Here is a 23,204-nt window from a genome sequence, read left to right on the forward strand (position 1 = left end):
AAATAAAAATTTCACTTTAAAAACTTGCCCTTTAGCTATTCTCTATTTAGGTGGATTGTCAGTTTTCCTTTTAGAATCAGTGCTGCCGTAATCATCCTTATACATGCCTGAATGTATGTAGTAAGTGGATCTCAGGGGAGAGATCTAGGTAGTTATCTAGAAGTGAATTGCTGGTTGAAGACTATGTACATTTTATTTTAAATCACCACTGAAAAAGTAGTCAGAGTTTAGAAATCTTAGAGGCAGTGTGTGTAAAAGATCAGTAGCATTTACTGTCTTCCTCTTGCTCATTTAAATCTCACAAAGTCCGCATTTATCTCCACTGATTATGTAGAATTCATCTCATAGTAGGTTCCCCGTAAGTTTTTGTTGATCATTATCTGAAATAGTTTTTTAAAACATTGTTTTCTAGGGAATCTGGAAACCCAGGAAAATACCAAATCCGGATTTCTTTGAAGATCTTGAACCTTTCAAAATGACTCCTTTTAGTGCTGTTGGTTTGGAGCTGTGGTCTATGACCTCTGACATTTTTTTTGACAACTTTATAATCTGTGCTGATCGAAGAGTAGTTGATGATTGGGCCAATGATGGATGGGGCCTGAAGAAAGCTGCTGATGGGGCTGCTGAGGTTTGTGTTTGCTTGTTTCTTGTGCATTTATATCTATTACTGTGGGTAACTTTTATGAAAAGGTATGTTTGAGGGTTTATCTTTTCCCTTATTTGAGAATCTTGGCATAAAAAGTGTGACCACAGGCCTGCTAAAGACAAGATGTTGGGTTTTTGGCCATGATTTCATTAATCTAATATGGTGGCTTTAGATTCTCTATTTGTGATTTGCAGCTTTTTTTTTTTTTTTTTTTTTGTAAATGCAACATACCAACTTTATATATAACAAAAGTAACAGGTAAGCCGGGCGCGGTGGCTCACGCCTGTAATCCTAGCTCTCTGGGAGGCTGAGGCGGGCGGATTGCTCAAGGTCAGGAGTTCAAAACCAGCCTGAGCAAGACCCCGTCTCTACTATAAAATAGAAAGAAATTAATTGGCCAACTGATTTATATATGTAAAAAATTAGCCGGGCATGGTGGCACATGCCTGTAGTCCCAGCTACTTGGGAGGCTGAGGCAGTAGGATTGCTTGAGCCCAGGAGTTTGAGGTTGCTGTGAGCTAGGCTGATGCCACGGCACTCACTCTAGCCTGGGCAACAAAGTGAGACTCTGTCTCAAAAAAAAAAAAAAAAAAAAAAAGTAACAGGTAAAGTCAAACAGGCACTTACTTATATTAAGAGAAAAACTGACTAGAAGAAATTTTATCTTAAATACCCTATAGTAACCTACTTGAAGTTGAACTTAACTGAGCTCTGTTGCTGTGAAGAATACAGCTCATGCACAGGTATGGATGAATGATTTGTACATTTTTCAAGTATTCACTGAATTCATTTATATACACATATACATTAAATTTGGAAAAGATTTAATTGATCCCAGGTATACTTCATTTTTGTTGATCTTTTGGAAGAGAATATGCGTTTCTGGCTCATGAATCATGTAAAGAACCCAGCCTAGACTTTGTTGGACACCGAGTCTCCTCCACTCTTCTTCAGACATCAGATGGGTTTTGGGTACTTGTTTGGAAAGTTCTTGGAGTAACATGACATGCCGGTACTCGTAGTGCTTGTCGAAGTACTTGTCCAAGTAGTAGATCTGCTTGTGGGCCATCCTGCTGGCGCGCCGCAGGGACAAGAACGCAAAGAGAGGGCACAACGAGCAGCCCATCTGTGCCCGTTCAAGGAAACGACTTGACTCTGCAGCTTTTTTAAAAAAAATTATTTTTTTAAATAATGTGTGTCTGTGTGTATATATATCTTAAACTCTGCCATTTGGGGTATATTGTAATGCAAACTTGAATCTTGATTTATCCAACATGCAGAATTTTCAGAGAACTGGTCATATGTCCAAGCTGCAAATTGGAGAGCCAGAGATAACAGATTGGAAAATTCTTGATTCACTGGTTTTTGAAGTTAAGGGAGCTTTTTGCAGGGGAATAAGATGCCAGCGTTGGTAACTATGAAAGTGAAATTACCTTGATGATAAGGAGAGCAAGAAGATGGAAGCATTTCTCTAATTTCATTTTTATGTCGTATGGACATCTTGGCTTGGACTCTTTGAAAAAGGAGGAGCTTGAGTAGTGCTGTGCCATAATTGAACAGTAGAACAAATGGTGCAGCCTATATTTGGTTTCAAAAGCCAGAACTTTCGGCCGGGCGCGGTGGCTCACGCCTGTAATCCTAGCTCTCTGGGAGGCCGAGGCGGGCGGATTGCTCGAGGTCAGGAGTTCGAAACCAGCCTGAGCAAGAGCGAGACCCCGTCTCTACTATAAATAGAAAGAAACTAATTGGCCAACTAATATATATAGAAAAAATTAGCCGGGCATGGTGGCACATGCCTGTAGTCCCAGCTACTTGGGAGGCTGAGACAGAAGGATCGCTTGAGCCCAGGAGTTTGAGGTTGCTGTGAGCTAGGCTGACGCCACGGCACTCACTCTAGCCTAGGCAACAAAGCAAGACTCTGTCTCAAGAAAAAAAAAAAAAAAAAAAAAAGCCAGAACTTTCAGTCCTGTCTTGTTTTTCAGCCAGGTGTAGTGGGGCAGATGATTGAGGCAGCTGAAGAGCGCCCGTGGCTCTGGGTGGTCTACATTTTGACTGTGGCTCTGCCTGTATTCCTTGTTATCCTCTTCTGCTGTTCTGGAAAGGTATGAATTATTATTGTTATTATTTTTTGGCATCACTTTTAGAAAGAACTCATGATGTTAAAAATAACGAAGATATGTTGCCTGAAGTTTTCTCAGTAATGACGGGGCCACATTTGGTGTTGACTTCTGAAACTTTATTCACTACTCCTCAATGGCTGTTTATTGTGCCAAGATGGGAGTAGAATTTATAGCCCCTCGGTTGCTAGTATTATTTATCCTACTCTATTTCTCTCTGTAATATTTGGCAGCAACTTGCTTAAAAAAAATAAACTTAGATATAAAACCAGTTATCTGGGAACAAACCAGCCTTTTCTCCTGCCATAGGTATTTCTGTTATTATACTTTATAATTCAATCTTTGATTTCTCATTATCCATTCTTCCCCCACCACACCCCCCCTCCCAAAACAATTCATTTGGAGGTGCTATAGCCTTATTGTTAGTTTTTCTTGTTTACCCCTTGTTGCATGTAATCATAAAAAAAGAATATCTTACTTAGGCTCTCTACTTCTAAGTGAGAATTATACTTCACTTTGCATTCAAAACGCTTTGTAACTGGATCCAAAGTTCTTTTTCCAGCTTTACTCTCCACCACTCTTCTGTGTATCTGTGTCTCAGTCAACTTGACTATTTAGACCTGTACTTTCCTGCCTGACTCTTTTATTCTTACTATTCTTTCTACCTTGAACCACACATGCATATTCAATGAAGAGAAAGCTATTCAGAGTAGGAATTGATACTACCCTGTATACAGCCTAGAACAGAACTTTGCCAGTGCCTGTAGGCATTTTATAATTATATGATAACATAATATATGACAATATAAACAAAATTGTTGCACTTTGGGTAATATTTCAGAGACAACCCAGTGCTATGGAATACAAGAAGACTGATGCTCCGCAACCAGATGTGAAGGAAGAGGAAGAAGAGAAGGAGGAGGAAAAGGACAAGGGAGATGAGGAGGAGGAAGCAGAAGAGAAACTTGGTAAGAAGCTGACCCCCAAAACCCTGCTTTAAGCCAAGACCCTAAGATGTTGTTTTCAAACACTTACAATCAAGTTACAGTAAAGATTTTTTTAGATCTAGAGATGTATTCTAATGCTAATTCCCTAATCACCAAAACAAGTATAAGGTTTTGCTTAGTTGTTTAACTTCTGTCTTAGAAGAGAAACAAAAAAGTGATGCTGAAGAAGATGGTGGCACTGTCAGTCAAGAGGAAGAAGATAGAAAACCTAAAGCAGAGGTAAAAAGAAAAGAGTTATGCATTTTGTATTTTCAAATTGAAGGTACATTTAAGTAAAGGGAATATTTTTATAGGGTAGTTTACAATGGCTTGTAGCAGTAAAAATTCTCTTAGTGTTGGTTTTGTTGAAGTGGGATTTTTAGCTATATAAATATATAAGTCAAAATTTCATTTGATAATTTTAAGCTATATCTCAATCTCAAAAGTATTTTTTTTGTGCTGAAAATGGCTTTCTGGATTAAGCAGAAGGTTGTAGAAGGCAAATAATAAAATGGTTTCTAAGATGGGAACTTTTAAAGTTATTATTATAGTTCTGTCTCATCTACCTCTTCTCACTGTTTCCTAAAAAGTTTTTCTTGCATGAATCACTGCATTCCATATATTTTGTCCCTGGTTTCCATGGACTCATGCCTTCATTTAACAAATATTGAGTGCCTGTTTTGTGCCAGGCATTGTTAGCAAATAATACAAAGATACCTTGCCTTTGGGGAGCTTAAATTCTAGTGGGGGGAAACAGGAAATAAACAGTAGACATTATAAGGAAGTAAATGACACTATATATTAGGAACTGATAAGCTATGAAAAATTGGGACAGGAAAAGGTATTGAAGTGCTGGAGGTGGGGTGGGTCACAGTGTTAAAGACCTCATTGGAAAGATAACATTTGAGCAACGACTTGAAAGAGAAAAAGGACTTTTCCATGAGGATGTCAGTGGCAAGAGTATTCCAGGCAGAGAGCACAGCCAGTACTAAGGCCTAAAGTGGTTGTCCACAAGGCCAGTATGACCCATAGAGTGAGAGTGGAGAAAAAGAGGATGGAGAAGGCTCTTAATTAGGTGGAACTCATAGGTCATTGTATGGACTTGGCTTTTCTTCCTAGTGAAATGGGCAGGCGTTGCATGCTTTGGGGCACAGATGTGACAGGATATGATTACTGAGGCTGTTGTGTTTTCTATAGACCAGGGAGAGTAAGGGAGACCAGTTAGGAGGCACTTGTAATAATCCAGGCAAGATATAGTGGCCCTACTCAGGGCGCTTGGAGGAGAGGAGGGTATGAGAAGTAGTTGAGGTTCTGGATCTAGGTTTTGTGGTGATTGGATATATGGGGTATGAGAGAGAGAGAATAGTCACTGTCTATAACTTTGCTTACCAGGAACTCTTTTTTAGCACCTCTGTGTTTAAGTCTAGTCCCTCCTTCAAAGCTCTATCCATTTCCAGCTACCACAACTCTGCCTTTCTATTGATAAACAGTGCTATTTATATCTTGATTATGTTTTTAATGGATGTGTTCATTCTCAACAAGAATGCAGTTCTTGAAGGTAGGGATCATGTCTTACATACTTTTTATATCGCCCGAACAGCCTCATGTGTTAAGTTGCTGGTACATTTAAGTAAAGGGAGTATTTAGAATGTTAAGAACTTAAAATAGGGTAGAAAGAGCACTGGGCTTGTAGTCTACTTAGTCTTTATGAATCCTAGGTTTCTCATCCTCAAAATGGGGCTAATGTACCCATGGACCAATAGATTAGGATTAAGCAAGATAATGTGAAAATCCAGTGCCTGATCCTTTTCTAAGAAAAGATTTATGGGCCGGGCACAGTGGCTCACGCCTGTAATCCTAGCACTCTGAGAGGCTGAGGCGGGCGTATTGCTCGAGGTCAGGAGTTCGAAACCAGCCTGAGCAAGAACGAGACCCTGTCTCTACTATAAATAGAAAGAAATTAATTGGCCAACTATTATATATAGAAAAAATTAGCCGGGCATGGTGGGGTATGCCTGCAGTCCCAGCTACTCGGGAGGCTGAGGCAGCAGGATTGCTTGAGCCCAGGAGTTTGAGGTTGCTGTGAGCTGGGCTGATGCCACGACATTAACTCTAGCCTGGGCAACAAAGCAAGACTCTGTCTCAAAAAAAAAAAAAGGAAGGAAGGAAGGCAGGGAGGGAGGGAGTGGAGAAGGGAGGAAGGAAAGGCTTATGGGTTAGATTAAGAAAAGCATATGTTTATGGAACAAAAAAGACTAAACTGAATTAGTCTGCTACCTCTGAGACAGCCATTGTTTTTGGTGCATTTTCTTCTAATTATGTTTCTTGATTTTTCCTCAAATGGGTTACTGTTAGCCTGGCAGATCTTGAAAATATGGCGACCTTTTGTTTTTCAAAAATGTGCTAATTATAGTGAATTTCTTTTCTTTTTATCCAATAGGAGGATGAAATTTTGAACAGATCACCAAGAAACAGAAAGCCTCGAAGAGAATGAAACAATCTTAAGAACTTGATCTGTGATTTCCTCTCCCTCCCCTTCCTGCAAGCGTGGTCCTAAGAGAGTACCCGGCACACTTTAGGTTGAAACTCAGAAAACCTCAAGACGTCACCATCAACAGGTTCCAGTTGAACACTAGTCTGTAATTTTAAACATCTAGCAGTAAATAATTGCAATTGTGACATAAAGGACCCTGTTTCTGTAGAAAAGAAAACATTTAACATAATGGTTGTGAAATTTAACATAAAGCAACTAACTTGTATTTTTGTTTTTGTTTGTAAACATCTTTGTTTTTTTAAAATAGAATGATAGAACTTTGCCAATCTTTAAAATCTTGGCTTAATTTAATATATTAATCTGTCCATGCAGAAATAACACCAATACTTAAAAATGCTAGGAGATGAGTTGCAGTTTTTATAACAGACTTTTTTTTTAAGTTTGGTATTATAAAACATTCAAATGTCTCTGTCCCTCAAAATTGATAATCATGTTTAAAGTAGTCATTTATGGCTTTAAACTTGTTTTGCTTGCTTTCCATTACTCTTTTCTCCTAAAGAAATCTAGGAGAGAATTGGATGGAAGCCCAAATTTATGTAGAGGTTCTGTTTAAGTTGTATTAAAAATAGACATACAAAAAGGAAAAAAAAAACTTTTCACTTTGGTGTTGGTTAGATCATAAAACGTGTGTGTTCTGTTGCCCTTGGAACTGCTTAGTTTCCAGATAGCTTCACAATTAGTGGAGGAGGTGGCTTCATATGGGCACTTGGGTATTCATACCCCATATACAAGGAGCATTGAGCTTCTGGAGCAGTGGCTTGTTAAGGAACCCATTAGCAAGGTATGCCATGTGAGCTTTGGAGTTGGTGTTTTCATCACTTCTTCCACTGTGTTGACACTGTTTTCCTTACCGATTTCCCCAAAATTCCCAGCTTTCTCCTCTGCTATGCATTTTCTTCACAGTGCAGCTTGCAGTCCGTTGCTGAAAATGATTATAAACTCTGCATAGTGTTAAGCTTTATTGTGATTATGTGTATTTCTTTCTTTTAAGCAGACCCACACCTTTCCAGGGTCAAAGTACAGGATAGAATACAATCTTTCATTTTTATCCATTTCTTTTACTCTGTGTAAAGACTTTAGGAGTCTAATTCAGAGGTGAGCCAATTTAGAATTGACTGTAATTGAACATAGGCTAAAAGTATTTATGGGAGGAGTGACACATAGCATGAGCTATCTGATTTTTGTAGCTGCTAAATATTTTAAGCCTTCATTTGCAATTCATGTAATTCATTTGTGTCTTAAATTACACAATAAAGCAGTCCTGTTCAAATTTTTTTTTTATGTGGCTTGTAAAATTTTTTAAAAAAATGATCTTAGGTTTGTTTTTCATGTGGAATGCAGATGGGTGCTATCAGAGCCTCTCCTATACCACTATAGTGTAATATTATCACACTACACTGAAACATATTCAGAATTAGATGTTATTATAGCTTTATTCTTTCTTCATAGGCGTTTCAAATATACTGATGATACTATTCCTTGCACTGAATATATAAACACTCCACAGTGTTTATATTGGGGAGATGTTGGAGAGGACGTATATTTGTAAAACATGAAGGCTATATCCATTTATTTTATCTTCTTTTTTTTTTAAACTGGTTCACTTAAATTCTTTTGAGGGTTGTATGCATTTTTCTTGCTGTTCAGTGCTTTTTCCTTTTCATCTGTTGTTTGTGGTCACAGTGACATTAGCTGGGTAGCGGACATTCCCAAATGTATTGAGTGCAAATAAACAGTTGTTACTTAGCAAGACCTGAAAACATGTCTGCAGATTGCTCCTTGAAGCAAATATGGGGGATCCTTGCATTTCTAGAAATCTGCTGCCTTCATTCTCCACTCATGTTATATTTCATGCCTCACTTCTTCCAGCTGAACTTTAAACCATTAGAGTGTTCATTGCTGTTCCAGGATTATTTTGTAGTTTATCCAAAATAAAGCAAAAACAATGCCTTTTCTTGGTTCTTTTTTTCAGTTTTTGCTGAAGTTACAGCATCCTGATTAAATGTCCAGCACATTAATGAATGACTAGCAGTTTTCAGCTCTTAAAAGGCACTTATATTATGATTTCACATGCTGGTTACCTGTCCCATTGTTGTAAAATACCCAGTCTCCATCAGCTGTGTTCCTCAATTTTTCTTATCCACAAAGTATTCGTCAACATATTTTCAAACTGTCACATTACTAAATGGTGTTACATTAAAGCCCTGTGTTAAGTGTTTGCTTTTGACTGAACTTCTTCATAGTAACCTTCAGTGTGTTTTTTACTGTTTCAATAGTGGGTTAATCTTCTTTTAATTGGCCCCTATATGAAAGTTTGCTAATGTGCAGAAACTATTATAGATGGTGAAATAATTACCTTATCTCACCACCTGAGTTTGATTCAGTCTTTTATATTTAGTTCTTGCCTCCTCCTGTTGCTGATTGTGGTTCAGTAGTTTCTATTGTATGCAAGGACAGCAGTTCAGAAAAGGAAGAGATGCCAGCCCCAAGAGGTGGCTCACACCTATAATTCTAGTGACTTGGGAGGCTGAGGCAGGAGTATCACTTGAGGCTAGGAGTTCAAGACCAGCCTGGGCAATGTATCGAGACCCCCATCTTTATAAAAAATTAAAAAATTAGCCAGGTACAGTGACTTGGGCCTGTAGTCCCAACTACTTGGCAAAAGGCCAAGGCAGGAGGACTGCTGGAGCCCAGAAGATGGAGGCTACAGTGAGTTGTGATCATATTCATCTTCTTTGCTACTGGTAATTTATAGATAATATTCTTTAAGACTTAGAGGAACCATTGAACTTTTAAATTTCTATTAGAAAATAATCTTTATTTAGAATCAGACTCCGTATTTTACATATACTTGAATATTTCAGGGATGTTTTTGAAAATTAGGCCAAAAGTTTTTATGCATGATTTATGCTTTTAGATGCCTTGCTGAAAAGATATACACAAAATTTAGTACTCCTAGTTACTATTTTTTTTTTTTAGACAGTCTCACTCTGTTGCCCAGGCTAGAGTGAGTGCCGTGGCATCAGCCTAGCTCACAGCAACCTCAAACTCCTGGGCTCAAGCAATCCTGCTGTCTCAGCCTCCCAAGTAGCTGGGACTACAGGCATGCACCACCATACCTGGCCAATTTTTTCTATATATATTAGTTGGCCAATTAATTTCTTTATAGTAGAGACAGGGTCTCGCTCTTGCTCAGGCTGGTTTCGAACTCCTGACCTGGAGCAATCCGCCCGCCTCAGCGTCCCAGAGTGCTAGGATTACAGGCGTGAGCCACAGCACCCAGCCTATTTTTTCCATTAAAAAGAATAGTTTAATTCTGGTATAAAATTTATATGTCTGAAGTAAGCAGGGCTACATTAGGGCATTTTCACCTTGGTAGCCCACTTCCTACACTAAAAATTAGAATTTGTATTTTTCTACTGCATTTGTATAAGAACAATATTTGACTAAGGTCCATTTTTTTCTCTGGCTTTTAAAATAAAACGTTTTCGTGAGCCCTAGTAAAAAGCAACGAATGTTTGACCTGCTGATGGTGTCTTTCAACTTAGAGCCTCCTGGCACCTCCTTTTTTAACCTGTTAGCAATTAGGGTGACAATACCTGTTCCTAATATCCCCTGGCGCCTCCCCTGTCTAGTTTTAGTATTGACACTTTTGTCCCGCTTTTTCCTATACAGTCCCACCCACGCCCTCTACCTACTAATAATACTGGAGCAGAATTGTCTTTGGTTGGCTTTAAGGACTACCTTTTAAATGTAAAACTTGCAGTCCAGGCTTCCTGTTTTTAATTGAAGCATTATCCTTTGCTTTTCTAGTCCCCTCTAATGGAGCTGCACTCACATCTGCTAAGCTTTTAAGTAGTAATTCTGCACTTCTGAATTCTGCATTTGTTCAGACATTCACAAATAAGTGGAAGTTGACAGCCCCAATGATTCAGAACGGTGCTAGAGGAAACTTCTACCAGCTCCCTCGCAGACCCTTCTAGCCCAATTATGGGGCTGGATAAGGTGAAAGAAAAACGGCTGACGTTGAAATAGCGTAGCTACTTTCAGCTTATCAAAGCTAAAATCAAAAGGTTGGGAGAAAATGAATCGCCATGCTGTGAGGCGGACGGCTGGGTCTGGACACCGAGTTGGATTCACTCCCTTTCCTCAGGGGTCCGGAGGGGCCTGCCTTCAAGAGGCAGCGTTTGGGAAGCCTCTAGTCACCTCCAGGAAGGGCTCCTGTCAGTCACGCTTAGCTCCCCGGGCCAAGGGTGACGCCCGCCCAGGGGCTTCCCTCCGCCCTTCGCTGGAGAGTTCCTTTTAAATACCGCTCCGGAGTCCGAGCGCACCTCTTACGTGTTCGGCCTCACGCCCTCGGGCGGCCAGTTCTTCCTTTTTTGATTGGCCGGAGCCCCTGTCCATCAGTCATGACGCGCGAGGTTGCCTGCTGAGGCCCCGCCCTCTTCCGAGAGCCCTGAAAACAATTTTAAGATGGCGGCGTCGGCGGCACGGAAAACAATGGGACCGAGGTGGCGGGGACAGGCCGAGGCCTGAACTGGGCAGCGAGCTCCGGCTGGGGGTCGGGCCGAGCGGGGCAGGAGAAAGACCCACCGCCGCGCGTGAGCCCGCTCCACAGCCTGCGGGAGCATGGGGCGGCCGTGAGGCGGCCCGGGGCTGCCGCGGGGCGCGGAGCCCGCAGTGCCAGCCGGCCCCGAGAGGCCCGGCCCGTGCAGCCCGCGGCCCATGGTGCTGCCCTCCTGCCCCATGGCGGAGTTCGCGCTGCCGCGGCACAGCGCGGTCATGGAGCGCCTCCGCCGGCGCATCGAGCTGTGCCGGCGCCACCACAGCACCTGCGAGGCCCGCTACGAGGCCGTGTCGCCCGAGCGCCTGGAACTCGAGCGCCAGCACACCTTCGCGCTGCACCAGCGCTGCATCCAGGCCAAGGCCAAGCGCACCGGCGCGAAGCACCGGCAGCCGCCCGCCGCGGCTCCGGCCCCGGCGTCCGCCGCGCCCGCCCCGGCCGCGCGCCTCGACGCAGCCGACGGCTCGGAGCTCGGCCGCCCGGTCGCGGTGAGTAGGGCGCAGGGCAGCCTCTTCGCCCGAAAATGCGTCCCCTGACGCCGCTCGGGCCCCCAGGAAACTCCCTCGAGCGCCTGCAGCTCCCGGGTCTGGCTCGAGGGAGGGTAACATGGCAGGGAGCTGAGCGGTTGTCATCTTTGGGAAATGGCACTGTGGCATCACTTTGCGAAAAGATAACCGAGGAGTCCTTGCCTGAGGCTCGGCGTGGGACGGCTGGCGAACGCTAGCCGAAAGGTTTTTCTCCCAGACTTAATTCTAAAATTTGAGAACGTTGTTTTGGAACACACTGATACTCGAGTTGCCTGTGATGTAGGGAGTTCTTGCACATAGGCCTGGTTTCATTTATTCTTCATATGTTTATTGGGTCTTTGTGCTGTAAGCAGGGTCAGATCTTTAATATGAAAATAAGTTGGCTTTCAGTTGACCTAACTGTTCTGAATGAAAAATAAAAAAAAGTCTTTGGACTTATAAAGTGCACATTGCTGCTCAGTGAGTTGCGTAACAGTATTCCTTCTTTAGGCAGCCTGAAATTTGTGAACTTGAGATTCCTGCAATATTGTTGACAGTTCTAGTTTTAATTTATGAGACCTGTTTAAAGTCTCTAATATTAGATTGTTAGTAAGTTATTATGCCCATTGGGTTCTCAGTAGATACTTGTGAAATTTGTTGGTTAGGTTTTTCTCTCTGAAACTGGTGTGTAAAAGGGAGACAAGATTTTTTTTGTGTGTGGTTTTCTTGGTAGTTTTAGTTTAAAACAAATGCTGCAGTCTAATCGGTTCAGTATATTTGTAATTCATGCCTTTATTTTCTCTTACCTGGGCTGTTGTAACTAACTTTAGGCATTTATTCTCTTTCTGCCTCTCCAATTGATAGAAACCCTTCTATTGCTTTGAAGACGTAACATCTGACCTAACCCATCTTTTCATGTCCCCTGCAGATCCTCTGCTCTGGTTGAATTATTTTCCTCATTTTCTACTACATTAGCCTGGGCTGTTGGACTAGAAGACAAAATACTTGGGTTCAAACCCAGGTTTCATTGCTTATTGTATTGTCTGGTCAAGTCATCTCATCCTCACTTTTCTCATTTGTAAACTGGTGGTTTGTTGGCCTTCTTATCCCCAGAGTTCTTTAGGATTGAAAGAAATGAGTGTGGATGTAAAACTACAGTATTCTGTAAACTGAAAGGCTGCCTGCAGGATCCTCCTCAACATCTTTAAGAATCCTACCATGCCACCAGTCCCAGCTCATCTCTTCCCTCTTCTTTAAAGCAGTTTCTGACCAGTCTAGCCCACAGCAATCAGAATCACTTTTGTCAGAACATTTAGGAAACATTGTTTTTGCTATTTATTTTTAGCATGTGCTCACATATTACTTTAGGTCACATATTTACAACTAGACTAAGCTCTTGGAAGCAGGGAGTGCTTGGGCTCAGAGTTCTGCACATACATGTCTGAGGCCCTCAGAGCATGTTTGTTGAGTGAGTGATAAAAACTCGTCAGTGCTTTCTTTACTCAGTAATCTGTCCTCCTGTGTGCTAACCTCAAAAAGCTAAATAAACAGCTTAACTTCGTAAGCTGCCTTTACTAACAACTCTTGTTTTCAGGAAAGACTCTTAAGAGTAGTAGTAGGTTGTCATTCCAATTGAAGTAAAAAAGGCTCATAAAAATCATGTTTTTACACACAAGTAGTTGCCTTGAATACCCCTTAGAAAGTATGTTAGTAGTGATTCCATTTCCAGTTAAAGTTCTTTTAAGAGTTTAGACCTTATATGATTTTTTCAGACCTGAATCACTGGAGAAAGTCAGTGCGCTATATAAAGAGAAATTAATTCTGAGTGTGTTAGAACTTGAATCTAGCTTGTCAGTCATTCCTTTGGTGTCAGAGCCTGATCAGATGTGCCATGTTATGTTGATAGACATTACATTTAAACCTTGACCCCTGGATTTCCTGATTTTAAATTTTACAGTAGAAGTGCTCTCCTGTGTATGTATGTAGGAAGAGGGACCCTTTTCATGTCAGGTTCCAAGTGATTCTGGCTGAGCTCTTTGGCCTTGGAATGGGGTCATAGGAACAAAAGATAAGTATCACTATGAAAACAGTGGCGTTTTCCGTTTTAGTGGGTCCTTCAGTTCAGATGGGGAGAGTCCTTGACTGTATGATTTTGGCTTGGAAAACATAGCTTTGCACAGCAAGATGGCAAGAACGTACCTCTTAGTCGTTATTTTTGACAACTTTGTATATGTATTTGATCTCATTAATATTCCTTATATATTCCTTATATAAAGAATATTATAGTCTTATTTTTTTTCCAAGTGTGCTATAGTACTGTTAGACAGTCATTTCGTTGCCAAAGTTACTTAATCAGCAAGCCATTTGCACAATTGGAAAGGGATCAGATTTACTAATAGGGTTTACCTTAAGTTCAGCTTATTATTTTTTTCTTCTTAGGCTGTCCCACCACAGCAAAGTGTTTGCCACTTAGTCTGTTAGAGAGGAATCAGGAACAGTGCTTCAGTCTTTTTTTTTTTTTTTTTTTTTATATTCTAGTTTTCAAGGAATGAGCCTATTAGATTTTCTTTATATTCTTTGTGTTCTTCAAAAACAAATAGTAGTATTCTAATGACAGAATTGACTTATTTATATTAGGAATTCTGGGTTAGGGAGACCTACCCACCTACTTTACACAAACATTCATTCTGTAAGTGAAAATACTCTTTACAAAAGCATGCACATTTTCTTTCTGTAATAAAATGTTATAAAAGTTTATTCCCAGTCCCTTTATCAACTGTTGCTACAGTTTTGCTGCTGAGCAAGAACTGTCAATGATTGTGATAGTTGACAAAGAATGCCAGCCATTCACCCTGGAAGTTTCTTTCCTAGCTTGGTTTTAGGTTTGTAAAATTTCTGTCTCTCCCTTTTTTAACCTTTTATTTGTAAATAACTTCGGACCATAGAGGAAGCTACACAAATAGTACAAAGAACATCTGCATACTCTTTACCTAGAGTTACCCATTGTCACTATTGTGCCCCATTTACTTTATCATTGATTTGCACATTCCACCCCCACTTCTCTCCTTCCCTCCCCCCCCTTCTTTTCTCTCAAGCTCTTGTTCTCTGAACCTCTTGAGGATATGTTGCACACCTCATGGCTCTCTACCCACAAACACCCCAGTGTGTGCCTTTTTAAAAGGTGTGCAGAGTTAAGAAAGGTATTAGTAATTTTGTAGATTAAACTCATGTATCTGTGAGTTTGTCTAGCACCCTTTTTCCTTTTTTATCTTCAGTATCTCCTTTCCCACTGGGTCCTTCCCTTCAGCTTGAAAACATGAACAAGTAGAGTCCTTTCTTTTGTGTTTTCTCACTCTCAAAATAGTACTTCTATTCTTCCTTCCCTTTTCCCTTTCCACTTGAACTTCCCACTTACTCATTAGCCCATTGTAATATGCCTTCCACCTCTTGGAAAGGACACCAAGGATGGAATTGCCAAATTCATTGTCTTCTTTGTCATCATTCTTCTTGACGTCTTCATTCATAAGTCTCTTCTCTTAGCTTCTGCTCTCTTATGATTGTCTTTCCAGCTTTCTGACTTTTTTTTCTCAGTCTCCTTCCTACTTTCCCTTTTCAATTCTTGCAGCAGATATTTGAGTGGAGGCCAGGAACGGTGGCTCACACCTGTAATCCTAGCACTCTGGGAGGCCGAGGTGGGCAGATTGCTCAAGGTCAGGAGTTCGAAACCAGCCTGAGCAAGAATGAGACCCCATCTCTACTATAAAATAGAAAGAAATTAATTGGCCAACTAATATATATAGAAAAAAAATTAGCCGGGCATGGTGGCGCATGCCTGTAGTCCTAGCTACTCAGGAGGCTGAGGCAGTAGGATTGCTTGAGCCCAGGAGTTTGAGGTTGCTGTGAGCTAGGCTGATGCCATGGCACTCACTCTAGCCTGGGCAATAAGGCGAGACTCTGTCTCAAAAAAAAAAAAAAAAAAAAAATATTTGAGTGGATTCAACCAACTGTGGATAAAAAATGTTAGGGAAAAAATTTTTAAAGTACCAATACAACAATAAAAATAATACCTAATTTTAAAAAGTATTACAACTATTTACATAGCATTTACATCATATTAGGTGTTATAAGTAATCGAGAGATGATTTAAAGTATATGGGAGGATGTGGATGTGTGTAGTAGGTTATATGGAAATGTTAATACTAGGCCGTTTTACATAAGGGACTTGAGTATCCACAGATTTTGGTAACCAATCCGCCATGGATACCAAGGGATGACTGTATTCAGGGCGCTAGGGATACAACAGTGTACAGGACAAATTAAAAGTCTGCTGTCAGGCCGGGCATGGTGTCTCACGCCTATAATCCGAGCACTCTGGGAGGCCAAGGCAGGAGGATCGCTCAAGGTCAGGAGTTCGAAACCAGCCTGAGCAAGAGTGAGACCCTGTCCTCTACTAAAAAAAAATAGAAATAAATTAGCTGGACAACTAAAATTATATAGAAAAAATTAGCCAGGCATGGTGGCGCATGCTTGTAGTCTCTGTTGCTCGGGAGGCTGAGGCAGGAGGATCACATGAGCCCAGGAGTTTGAGGTTGCTGTGAACTAGGCTGATACCATGGCACTCTAGCCCAGGCAACAGAGTGAGACTCTGTCTCTAAATAAATAAATAAATAAATATCATTCTTGTGCCAAGCAGAGGATGCCTGGGGTTGGTGTGGCAAGAGTGGATACAGGTGAGGCTTTTCTAGTTGTCTAGGCTGGTTGGAGATGCCAGGACTGGGACTAGTGGTGGTAGTGGAGATGGAGAGGAAGAGATGGATTTTGGACAGCAGAGGTGATAAGACTGGGTTGCTGGACTAGATTGTTTAGTTGTGGGGGCAGGAGAGAGGGGACTAGTCAAGGGAATTCTTAGTTTTTTGGCTTGAGAAACTTTCTTTGCACAGTTTTTTTAGACAAGAGTCTCACTTTGTTGCCCAGGCTAGAGTGAGTGCTGTTGTGTCAGCTTAGCTCACATCAACCTCAGACTCCTGGGCTCAAGCGATCCTCCTGCCTCAGCCTCCCGAGTAGCTGGGACTGCAGGCATGTGCCACCATGCCCGGCTAATTTTTTCTATATATATTAGTTGGCCAATTAATTTCTTTCTATTTATAGTAGAGACGGCATCTTGTACTTGCTCAGGCTGGTTTTGAACACCTGACCTTGAGCAATCTGCCTGCCTCGGCCTCTCAGAGTGCTGGGATTACAGGTGTGAGCCACTGCGTCCGGCCTCTTTGCACAGTTTTTAATTATTATTGTTCCTTGCCAGGTGTGGTAATCTCAGCACTTTGGGAGCCAAGGTGGGAGGATCAAATGAGGCCAGGACTAGAGACCATCCTGGGCAACAGTGAGACCCAATCTCTATAAAAAAAATTTTTTTTAATTAAAAAATTAGCCAGGCATGGTGTCACAAACCTGGAGCCCCAGACCTGCATTCCTAGCTACTTGGGAGGCTGAGGTAGGAGGATCACTTGGGCCTAGGAGTTTAAGGTTGCAGTGAGCTATGATTGTGCCACTGCACTCTAGTCTGGGGACATAGTGAGACCCTCTACAAAAAATGTTCCCTGGGCAACTACATCCTCTACTTTTTTATTCTTTTTTTCCCTTGGTAATGTCATTGATTCTTTCATGGCTTCATCTGTCACCTGTAAGAAAAGGCTTCTCCAAATCTGCAATCCAGATCTGTCTTCCAAGGTTCAAATCAGTCTTTTCAACTGTCTCTTGGACATTTCCATTTTGATTTCCTGTATTTCCAAAATGGACTCTGCCTTTTTCCTAACAAATCTTATGTACCCTGTGAGTATTTTCCCTAGCCCAGTGATCCAAAATAGAAACCTAGGAATTAACCATTTCTTTCCCTTTGCTTCCAGCTTCCAGTTGATTGTTCTTTCAACCAACCAGGAATTGTGGTAGATGCTGGACCTGTATTACAGAGCCTAATGGGAGCAGACAGTAGATGGGTCATTGCAAAGCCATGTTAACGACTATAAAGCCTGTGGGAATATTGGGGGGGGGATGCCTTTTTGGTGAAGTTTGGAAGGCTTTTAAGAATTGACTTTTAAGGCCGGGCGCTGTGGCTCACGCCTGTAATCCTAGCACTCTGGGAGGCCGGGGCTGGCGGATCGCTCAAGGTCAGGAGTTCGAAACCAGCCTGAGCAAGAGTGAGACCCTGTCCTCTACTAAAAAAAATAGAAATAAATTAGCTGGACAACTAAAATTATATAGAAAAAATTAGCCGGGCATGGTGGCGCATGCCTGCAGTCCCAGTTACTCGGGAGGCTGAGGCAGGAGGATCACTTGAGCGTAGGAGTTTGAGGTTGTTGTGAGCTAGGCTGACGTCATGGCACTCTAATGGGGCAACAGAGTGAGACTGTGTCTCAAAAAAAAGAATTGACTTTTAAGATAGATCTTAAGTTTTAGTCAGATGCCCGCCCTAATGGGTATTCCATGGAACACTAATTTCATGGGCTGTTCAAAGAGTTCTAGAGTGGGACAAATTTGGGACTCACTGGGCTAAACAGATTTTTTTGCTTCTGAGCATTTGCACATGTAGGCTAAACAAATGTAACAGTTTCCTTTAGGAGATTTCCAAACCTTTATTATACTGATATGCATGCTAACTTGAGCTCTTATCAAGGGGCATCTAATAGGACTTTGATCCTTTTGGGAAACTAAGCAAAAATACAAAATTATGATAGTAGTTCTTTGAATTTGAGACTTAAAGTGCCAGAGGCTGGAAGATGAAGCAGGAAAGGTAGGAATCAGGTCAGGAAGAGCCTTATATTAATATTAGAGACTGGGTGTTTGGACTAAATACTTTTGAAACACTGTGAACCCTCTCACATATTTTTAAGTTGGCATCTAAAACTTTTCATCCTAAGTCTGTAGGGTTATCAAAAATTATACCTAATCATTTGTATACTAAATTACTATAATTCAGTTTAGTAAGTGAAAAATACAAAATAAGAAATTTATGTAACACAGCCTTATAAATGCTACATATATTTAAGATGAATTAACTATTTTAAACAAAGAAAAGGGCAAAAAATGCTATTTATACCTATAAATAGTTATAAATATATAGCAGGAATTGTAACTTACAGAGAATTATAAATATATATTTTTTCTTTTTTTTTATGCTCACCACTATACCACCAACACGAGAATTATAAATATTTTTTTAAAAAGGTTATATCACTTCTTAAAATGTAGCCAGCAGAATCTGAATATCTTAGCAATATGCTGTATACGCTGTCTTTCATCAACCATTTAAAGAATGATTTTCTTTAACAGAAGTTTTTTTTTTTTCTTTTTTGAGACAGAATCTTACTCTGTTGCCCTGGCTCAAGTACTGTGGTGTCAGCCTAGCTCACAGCAACCTCAATCTCCTGGGCTCAAGCAGTCCTGCTGCCTCAGCCTCCCGAGTAGCTGGGACTACAGGCATGTGCCACCATGCGTGGCTAATTTTTTCTATTTTTGGTAGAGATAGGATCTCGCTCTTGCTCAGGCTGGTCTTGAACTCCTGAACTCAAACGATCCTCCCGCCTCGACCTTCCAAAGTGTTAGGATTACAGGCGTGAGCCACCGGGCCTGGCCTAACAAGTTTTAAATGATTCTTTTTTTCTCCTTGAACTTGCTTTCTTTCTGCACTTACTCTGTATAATATTTTTTATTTTAATTTAATACATATTTGAAAGTCTTTTTATTGATTACTCTAGCATATTTCTCTGCATCAAAAATAGGTATAAAAGTTGAAATTAAAGCCGGGCGCGGTGGCTCACGCCTGTAATCCTAGTACTCTGGGAGGCTGAGGCGGGCGGATTGCTCGAGGTCAGGAGTTCGAAACCAGCCTGAGCAAGAGCAAGACCCCGTCTCTACTATAAATAGAAAGAAATTAATTGGCCAACTAATATATATATAAAATTAGCCGGGCATGGTGGCACATGCCTGTAGTCCCAGCTACTCGGGAGGCTAAGGCAGTAGGATTGCTTGAGCCCAGGAGTTTGAGGTTGCTGTGAGCTAGGCTGACGCCACGGCACTCACTCTAGCCTGGTCAACAAGCAAGACTCTGTCTCAAAAAAAAAAAAATTGAAATTAAAACTTTTAAATTTATTTTGATCATAAAGCTGTGCATTTTTTGCTCTTTTTAAAGTTGATTTATACCAATTTAGTACACAACAGATAACATGCATTATAAAGTTTTATAAATAATTATTAAGCAAAAAAATACTTTTATTAGAAATGCCTCCCTTAATAAGTAGATGAGGCTTCCTTCTCCCCTTGATTTATTCATATAACCATGGATGAATATTACTACTTCTTTTTTTTTTTTTTTTGAAACAGAGTCTTGCTTTGTTGCCCAGGCTAGAGTGAGTGCTGTGGCGTCAGCCTAGCTCACAGCAACCTCAATCTCCTGGGCTCAAGCAATCCTGCTGCCTCAGCCTCCCAAGTAGCTGGGACTACAGGCATGTGCCACCATGCCCGGCTAGTTTTTTCTATATATTGGAAGTTGGCCAATTAATTTCTTTCTATTTATAGTAGAGATGGGGGTCTCGCTCTTGCTCAGGCTGGTTTCAAACTCCTGACCTCAAGCAATCCGCCTGCCTCAGCCTCCCAGAGTGCTAGGATTACAGGCGTGAGCTACCGTGCCCATCCCTGAATATTACTTCTTGCCAAAATGAGAGTTCTCAATTCAGTTCTTATGTTATGTTTTTGTAAATTTAAGCCCCAGAAATCCTTGTTTGCATAAATATTAATAACTACAAAGGAAAGGGAGAAGTTTAGTTATAGCAATGTTATTCAATATTTTGAAACCTCAGTTGTGTGCCAAAAAATCAGTGTCATGTCATTAAAAATTAGTTTACTAATTAGCTGATAACTTGGTTAGGTAGTTTTTCAATTTTATTGAAAACAAAGAATTAGAAACCATCTGATTAGTCATTTACTTTCTCAGTTACTGAGAAATATAACAAAAAGTCTTTACCAAGTCTTATCAATTGATTATTGATTGTACTTGTTATTCTTTCACCTAGAGGTACCTACCTTGTTTAACCTAATATACATAAAATTTGTTGGGAAAACAAAAGTACTATTCATTTCAATACACTTTTGCCAATATGCTATTTTTTTATTAAATACTTTTATCTGCTTTAGGTATATTTTCATCAAAACCTTAGAGCTGTGACTATTATAGCTTGTTTAATATATGGAAGATACCTGCTGTATAACCTAATGTACAAAACCAGTCCTCATTGTCAAATAGTCACATCAGACTCAACTTTCTATCAGAAAGTTTGACTTCCAGCCTGAGCAAGAGCGAGACCCCCATCTCTACTAAAAACAGAAAGAAATTAGCTTGACAACTAAAAATATATAGAAAAAATTAGCCGGGCATGGTGGTGCATGCCTATAGTTCCAGCTACTGGGTAGGCTGAGGCAGCAGGATCGCCTGCGCTCAGGAGTTTGAGGTTGCTGTGAGCTAGCTTGATGCCACGGCACTCTAGCCCAGGCAATAGAGCAAGACTCTGTCTCAAAAAAAAAAGAGAGAGAAAAGGAAGTTTGACTTCATTTTTCAAATAAACATAATAATGTGCATTCCCATGACTACCATCTCACTTCTGAATTCCAAGAGAGATGGTTAAAGAGCATGGATCCTTGTCATGAGTTTTGTTGCCCGCATCAAATAAGGTGTCTTGTCTTACCTACATATTTCTTACCCATATTTTCTTTGCTCTCTCATAGAACACTCCTTTGAACAGCCATACATTGTTTGATTAGTTGAGGATGAAAGAATGATGTCTTTAAATGAGAAATAGCACAACTTCTGCCCACTCTATGCTATATCTGAATTCAAAGCATCCCAACCCACAGGCCAATCACTGGCAACTGCCGGCAAGGGTGGGGAACCTGTGTGGCTTTCTAGGTCCTTAAGTGCGGCCTTATGACTGAATCCAAATCTTACAGAACAAATCCTTTCATTAAAAAGGGTTGTAGCAGAGAAAAATAAAGCTTTTCTTGTCTCCTTTGGTGCTTTAGAAAAAATAATCTTGAAAGCAGAAAGCAGCAGGTTCCCCACCCCTGCCAGGTGGGTCCAGACCTTTTAGGTCAGTGTGGAACTGTTGTGCCTGGCAGAGCAGAGCAGCAGGAGAGACTGCAGCACATATCTGAATACTTGGAGCAGTGCCAGTGCTACCAGGCCTGCTATAAGATCATGTCATGGGGCGACATCTGTTGCCACGGGAATGAAGCCTTACTTCAAGATCCCAGAAATACTTTCAATGTGATTCTTTGAAAATGGCCTAATTTCTCTTGGTACCTTCCTATATATGTCCTTCCCCCAGTCTCATAATGTTGGACATTTCACCATTCAGAACTCTGCTCATAATCCATCTCCTTCAGGATACCTCATAAGTCAGCTCTTCAAGTTGACCAGGCCTTTGTGAGAACAGTTACAACATGAGCTTTAATATGTGTGTTTTGCTGCTCTCTATTGGACTGTGGACAACTTGAGAGTAAGACCAAGAGTGTAGCACTATACCTGCCGCATATTCAGCAGGCAGCAGACATCTCTTGAGTGAATGTTAATGGTGTTATGGAAGGAACTCTCAGTTCCGTGTCATAAGCTGTATGGCTGTAGGTTGGGACCATTTCAGAAGTGGATTGGTAGAGGAAAGACAGTAGGCCCTGATTTACCCACCCGTGTTTATTGCAGCATTGTTGACACTAAGTGGGAGCAACCTAAATGTCCATCACCAGATGAATGGATAAAGAAAATGTGGTATGTATATACAATGGAATATTATCTAGCCTTAAAAAGGATATGTTATGTGCTACAACATGTATGAAACTTGAGGACATGCTAACAGAAATAAGCCACTCATAAAAAGACAAAAACTGTATGATTCTAATTATATGAGATATCTACTCAGAAACAGAAAGTAGAATGGTGGTTGTCAGGGGCTGGAGAAGGGGAAAAGTGGGGTTGTTCAATGGATATAGCAATTTCAGTTTTGCAAGATGAAAAAGTTCTGGTGATTTGTTGTGCAACAATCTGCATATAGTTACTGTGCTGTACATTTTAAAAGGTTAAGATGGTAAATTCTATGTGTTTTTGACACAGTTTTTAAAAAATTAAAAGACAGAAACTATGTTTTTATAAACCGTATGTCCTGAAAATTGTCTAACAGTATTATAAGGGCTTCTTAATAAAAACACATCAAGGAAATTAAAGAGACTAGAGTGATTTGAAAGTCAGTCAAAGAAAGATGGGATAGAGTCTATGATTCTCTGCCTAAAATATGAAATAGGGGAAAAATTTTTATATGCATGTATCTCTGTTGCTGTATAGTTCTTTATTGCTATTCAGTTAAGAACAAAGTCTGTTCTAGCACTCTGGTAGGCCAAGGCGGGAGGATTGCTCGAGGTCCAGAGTTCGAAACCAGCCTGAGCAAGAGCGAGACCCCCGTCTCTACTATAAGTAGAAAGAAATTAATAATTGGCCAACTAATATAGGTAGAAAAAATTAGCCAGGCATGGTGGCACATGCCTGTAGTCCCAGCAATTTGGGAGGCTGAGGCATGAGGATTGCTTGAGCCCAGGAGATTGAGGTTGCTGTGAGCTAGGTTGATGCCACGGCACTCACTCTAGCCTGGACAACAAAGCGAGACTCTGTCTCAAAAAAAAAAAAAAAAAAAAAGAACAAAGTCTGTTAATAGAAACAAAGCAAGATAGTAGGCCCTGTGTCTCAGGGAAGGGTGGTGCAGCTAATGAGCAGAAGGAAGATAATACATTTGTGTACA

At 40.8% G+C, this 23,204-nt stretch overlaps 2 protein-coding genes across 6 annotated transcripts in view; both read left to right on the plus strand.

The window, feature by feature from the left end:
• CANX (calnexin) overlaps window positions 1-8,521 on the plus strand; it is a 32,497-nt gene extending 23,976 nt beyond the window's left edge. For all 4 annotated transcript variants that reach the window (XM_075993730.1, XM_075993729.1, XM_075993731.1 and 1 more), the window contains 5 exons: window positions 413-628; window positions 2,629-2,748; window positions 3,605-3,731; window positions 3,910-3,989; window positions 6,190-8,521. In XM_075993730.1, the coding sequence (XP_075849845.1) occupies window positions 413-628; window positions 2,629-2,748; window positions 3,605-3,731; window positions 3,910-3,989; window positions 6,190-6,243 (597 nt within the window). In that variant the 3' untranslated portion in view covers window positions 6,244-8,521. The remainder of the gene's footprint in view (window positions 1-412; window positions 629-2,628; window positions 2,749-3,604; window positions 3,732-3,909; window positions 3,990-6,189) is intronic.
• Window positions 8,522-10,752: 2,231 nt separating this feature from the next.
• The window catches only part of MAML1 (mastermind like transcriptional coactivator 1), a 51,615-nt gene continuing 39,163 nt past the window's right edge, over window positions 10,753-23,204 (plus strand). The window contains exon 1 of one of the 2 annotated variants that reach the window (XM_012789937.3): window positions 10,753-11,355. In XM_012789937.3, coding sequence (XP_012645391.2) covers window positions 11,029-11,355 — 327 coding nt within the window. In that variant the 5' untranslated portion in view covers window positions 10,753-11,028. The remainder of the gene's footprint in view (window positions 11,356-23,204) is intronic. The other variant, XR_001160534.2, reaches the window with a different exon arrangement.

The sequence above is a fragment of the Microcebus murinus genome, chromosome 17 (assembly GCF_040939455.1).
Source record: "Microcebus murinus isolate Inina chromosome 17, M.murinus_Inina_mat1.0, whole genome shotgun sequence".
In the NCBI taxonomy this organism is placed as follows: domain Eukaryota; kingdom Metazoa; phylum Chordata; class Mammalia; order Primates; family Cheirogaleidae; genus Microcebus; species Microcebus murinus.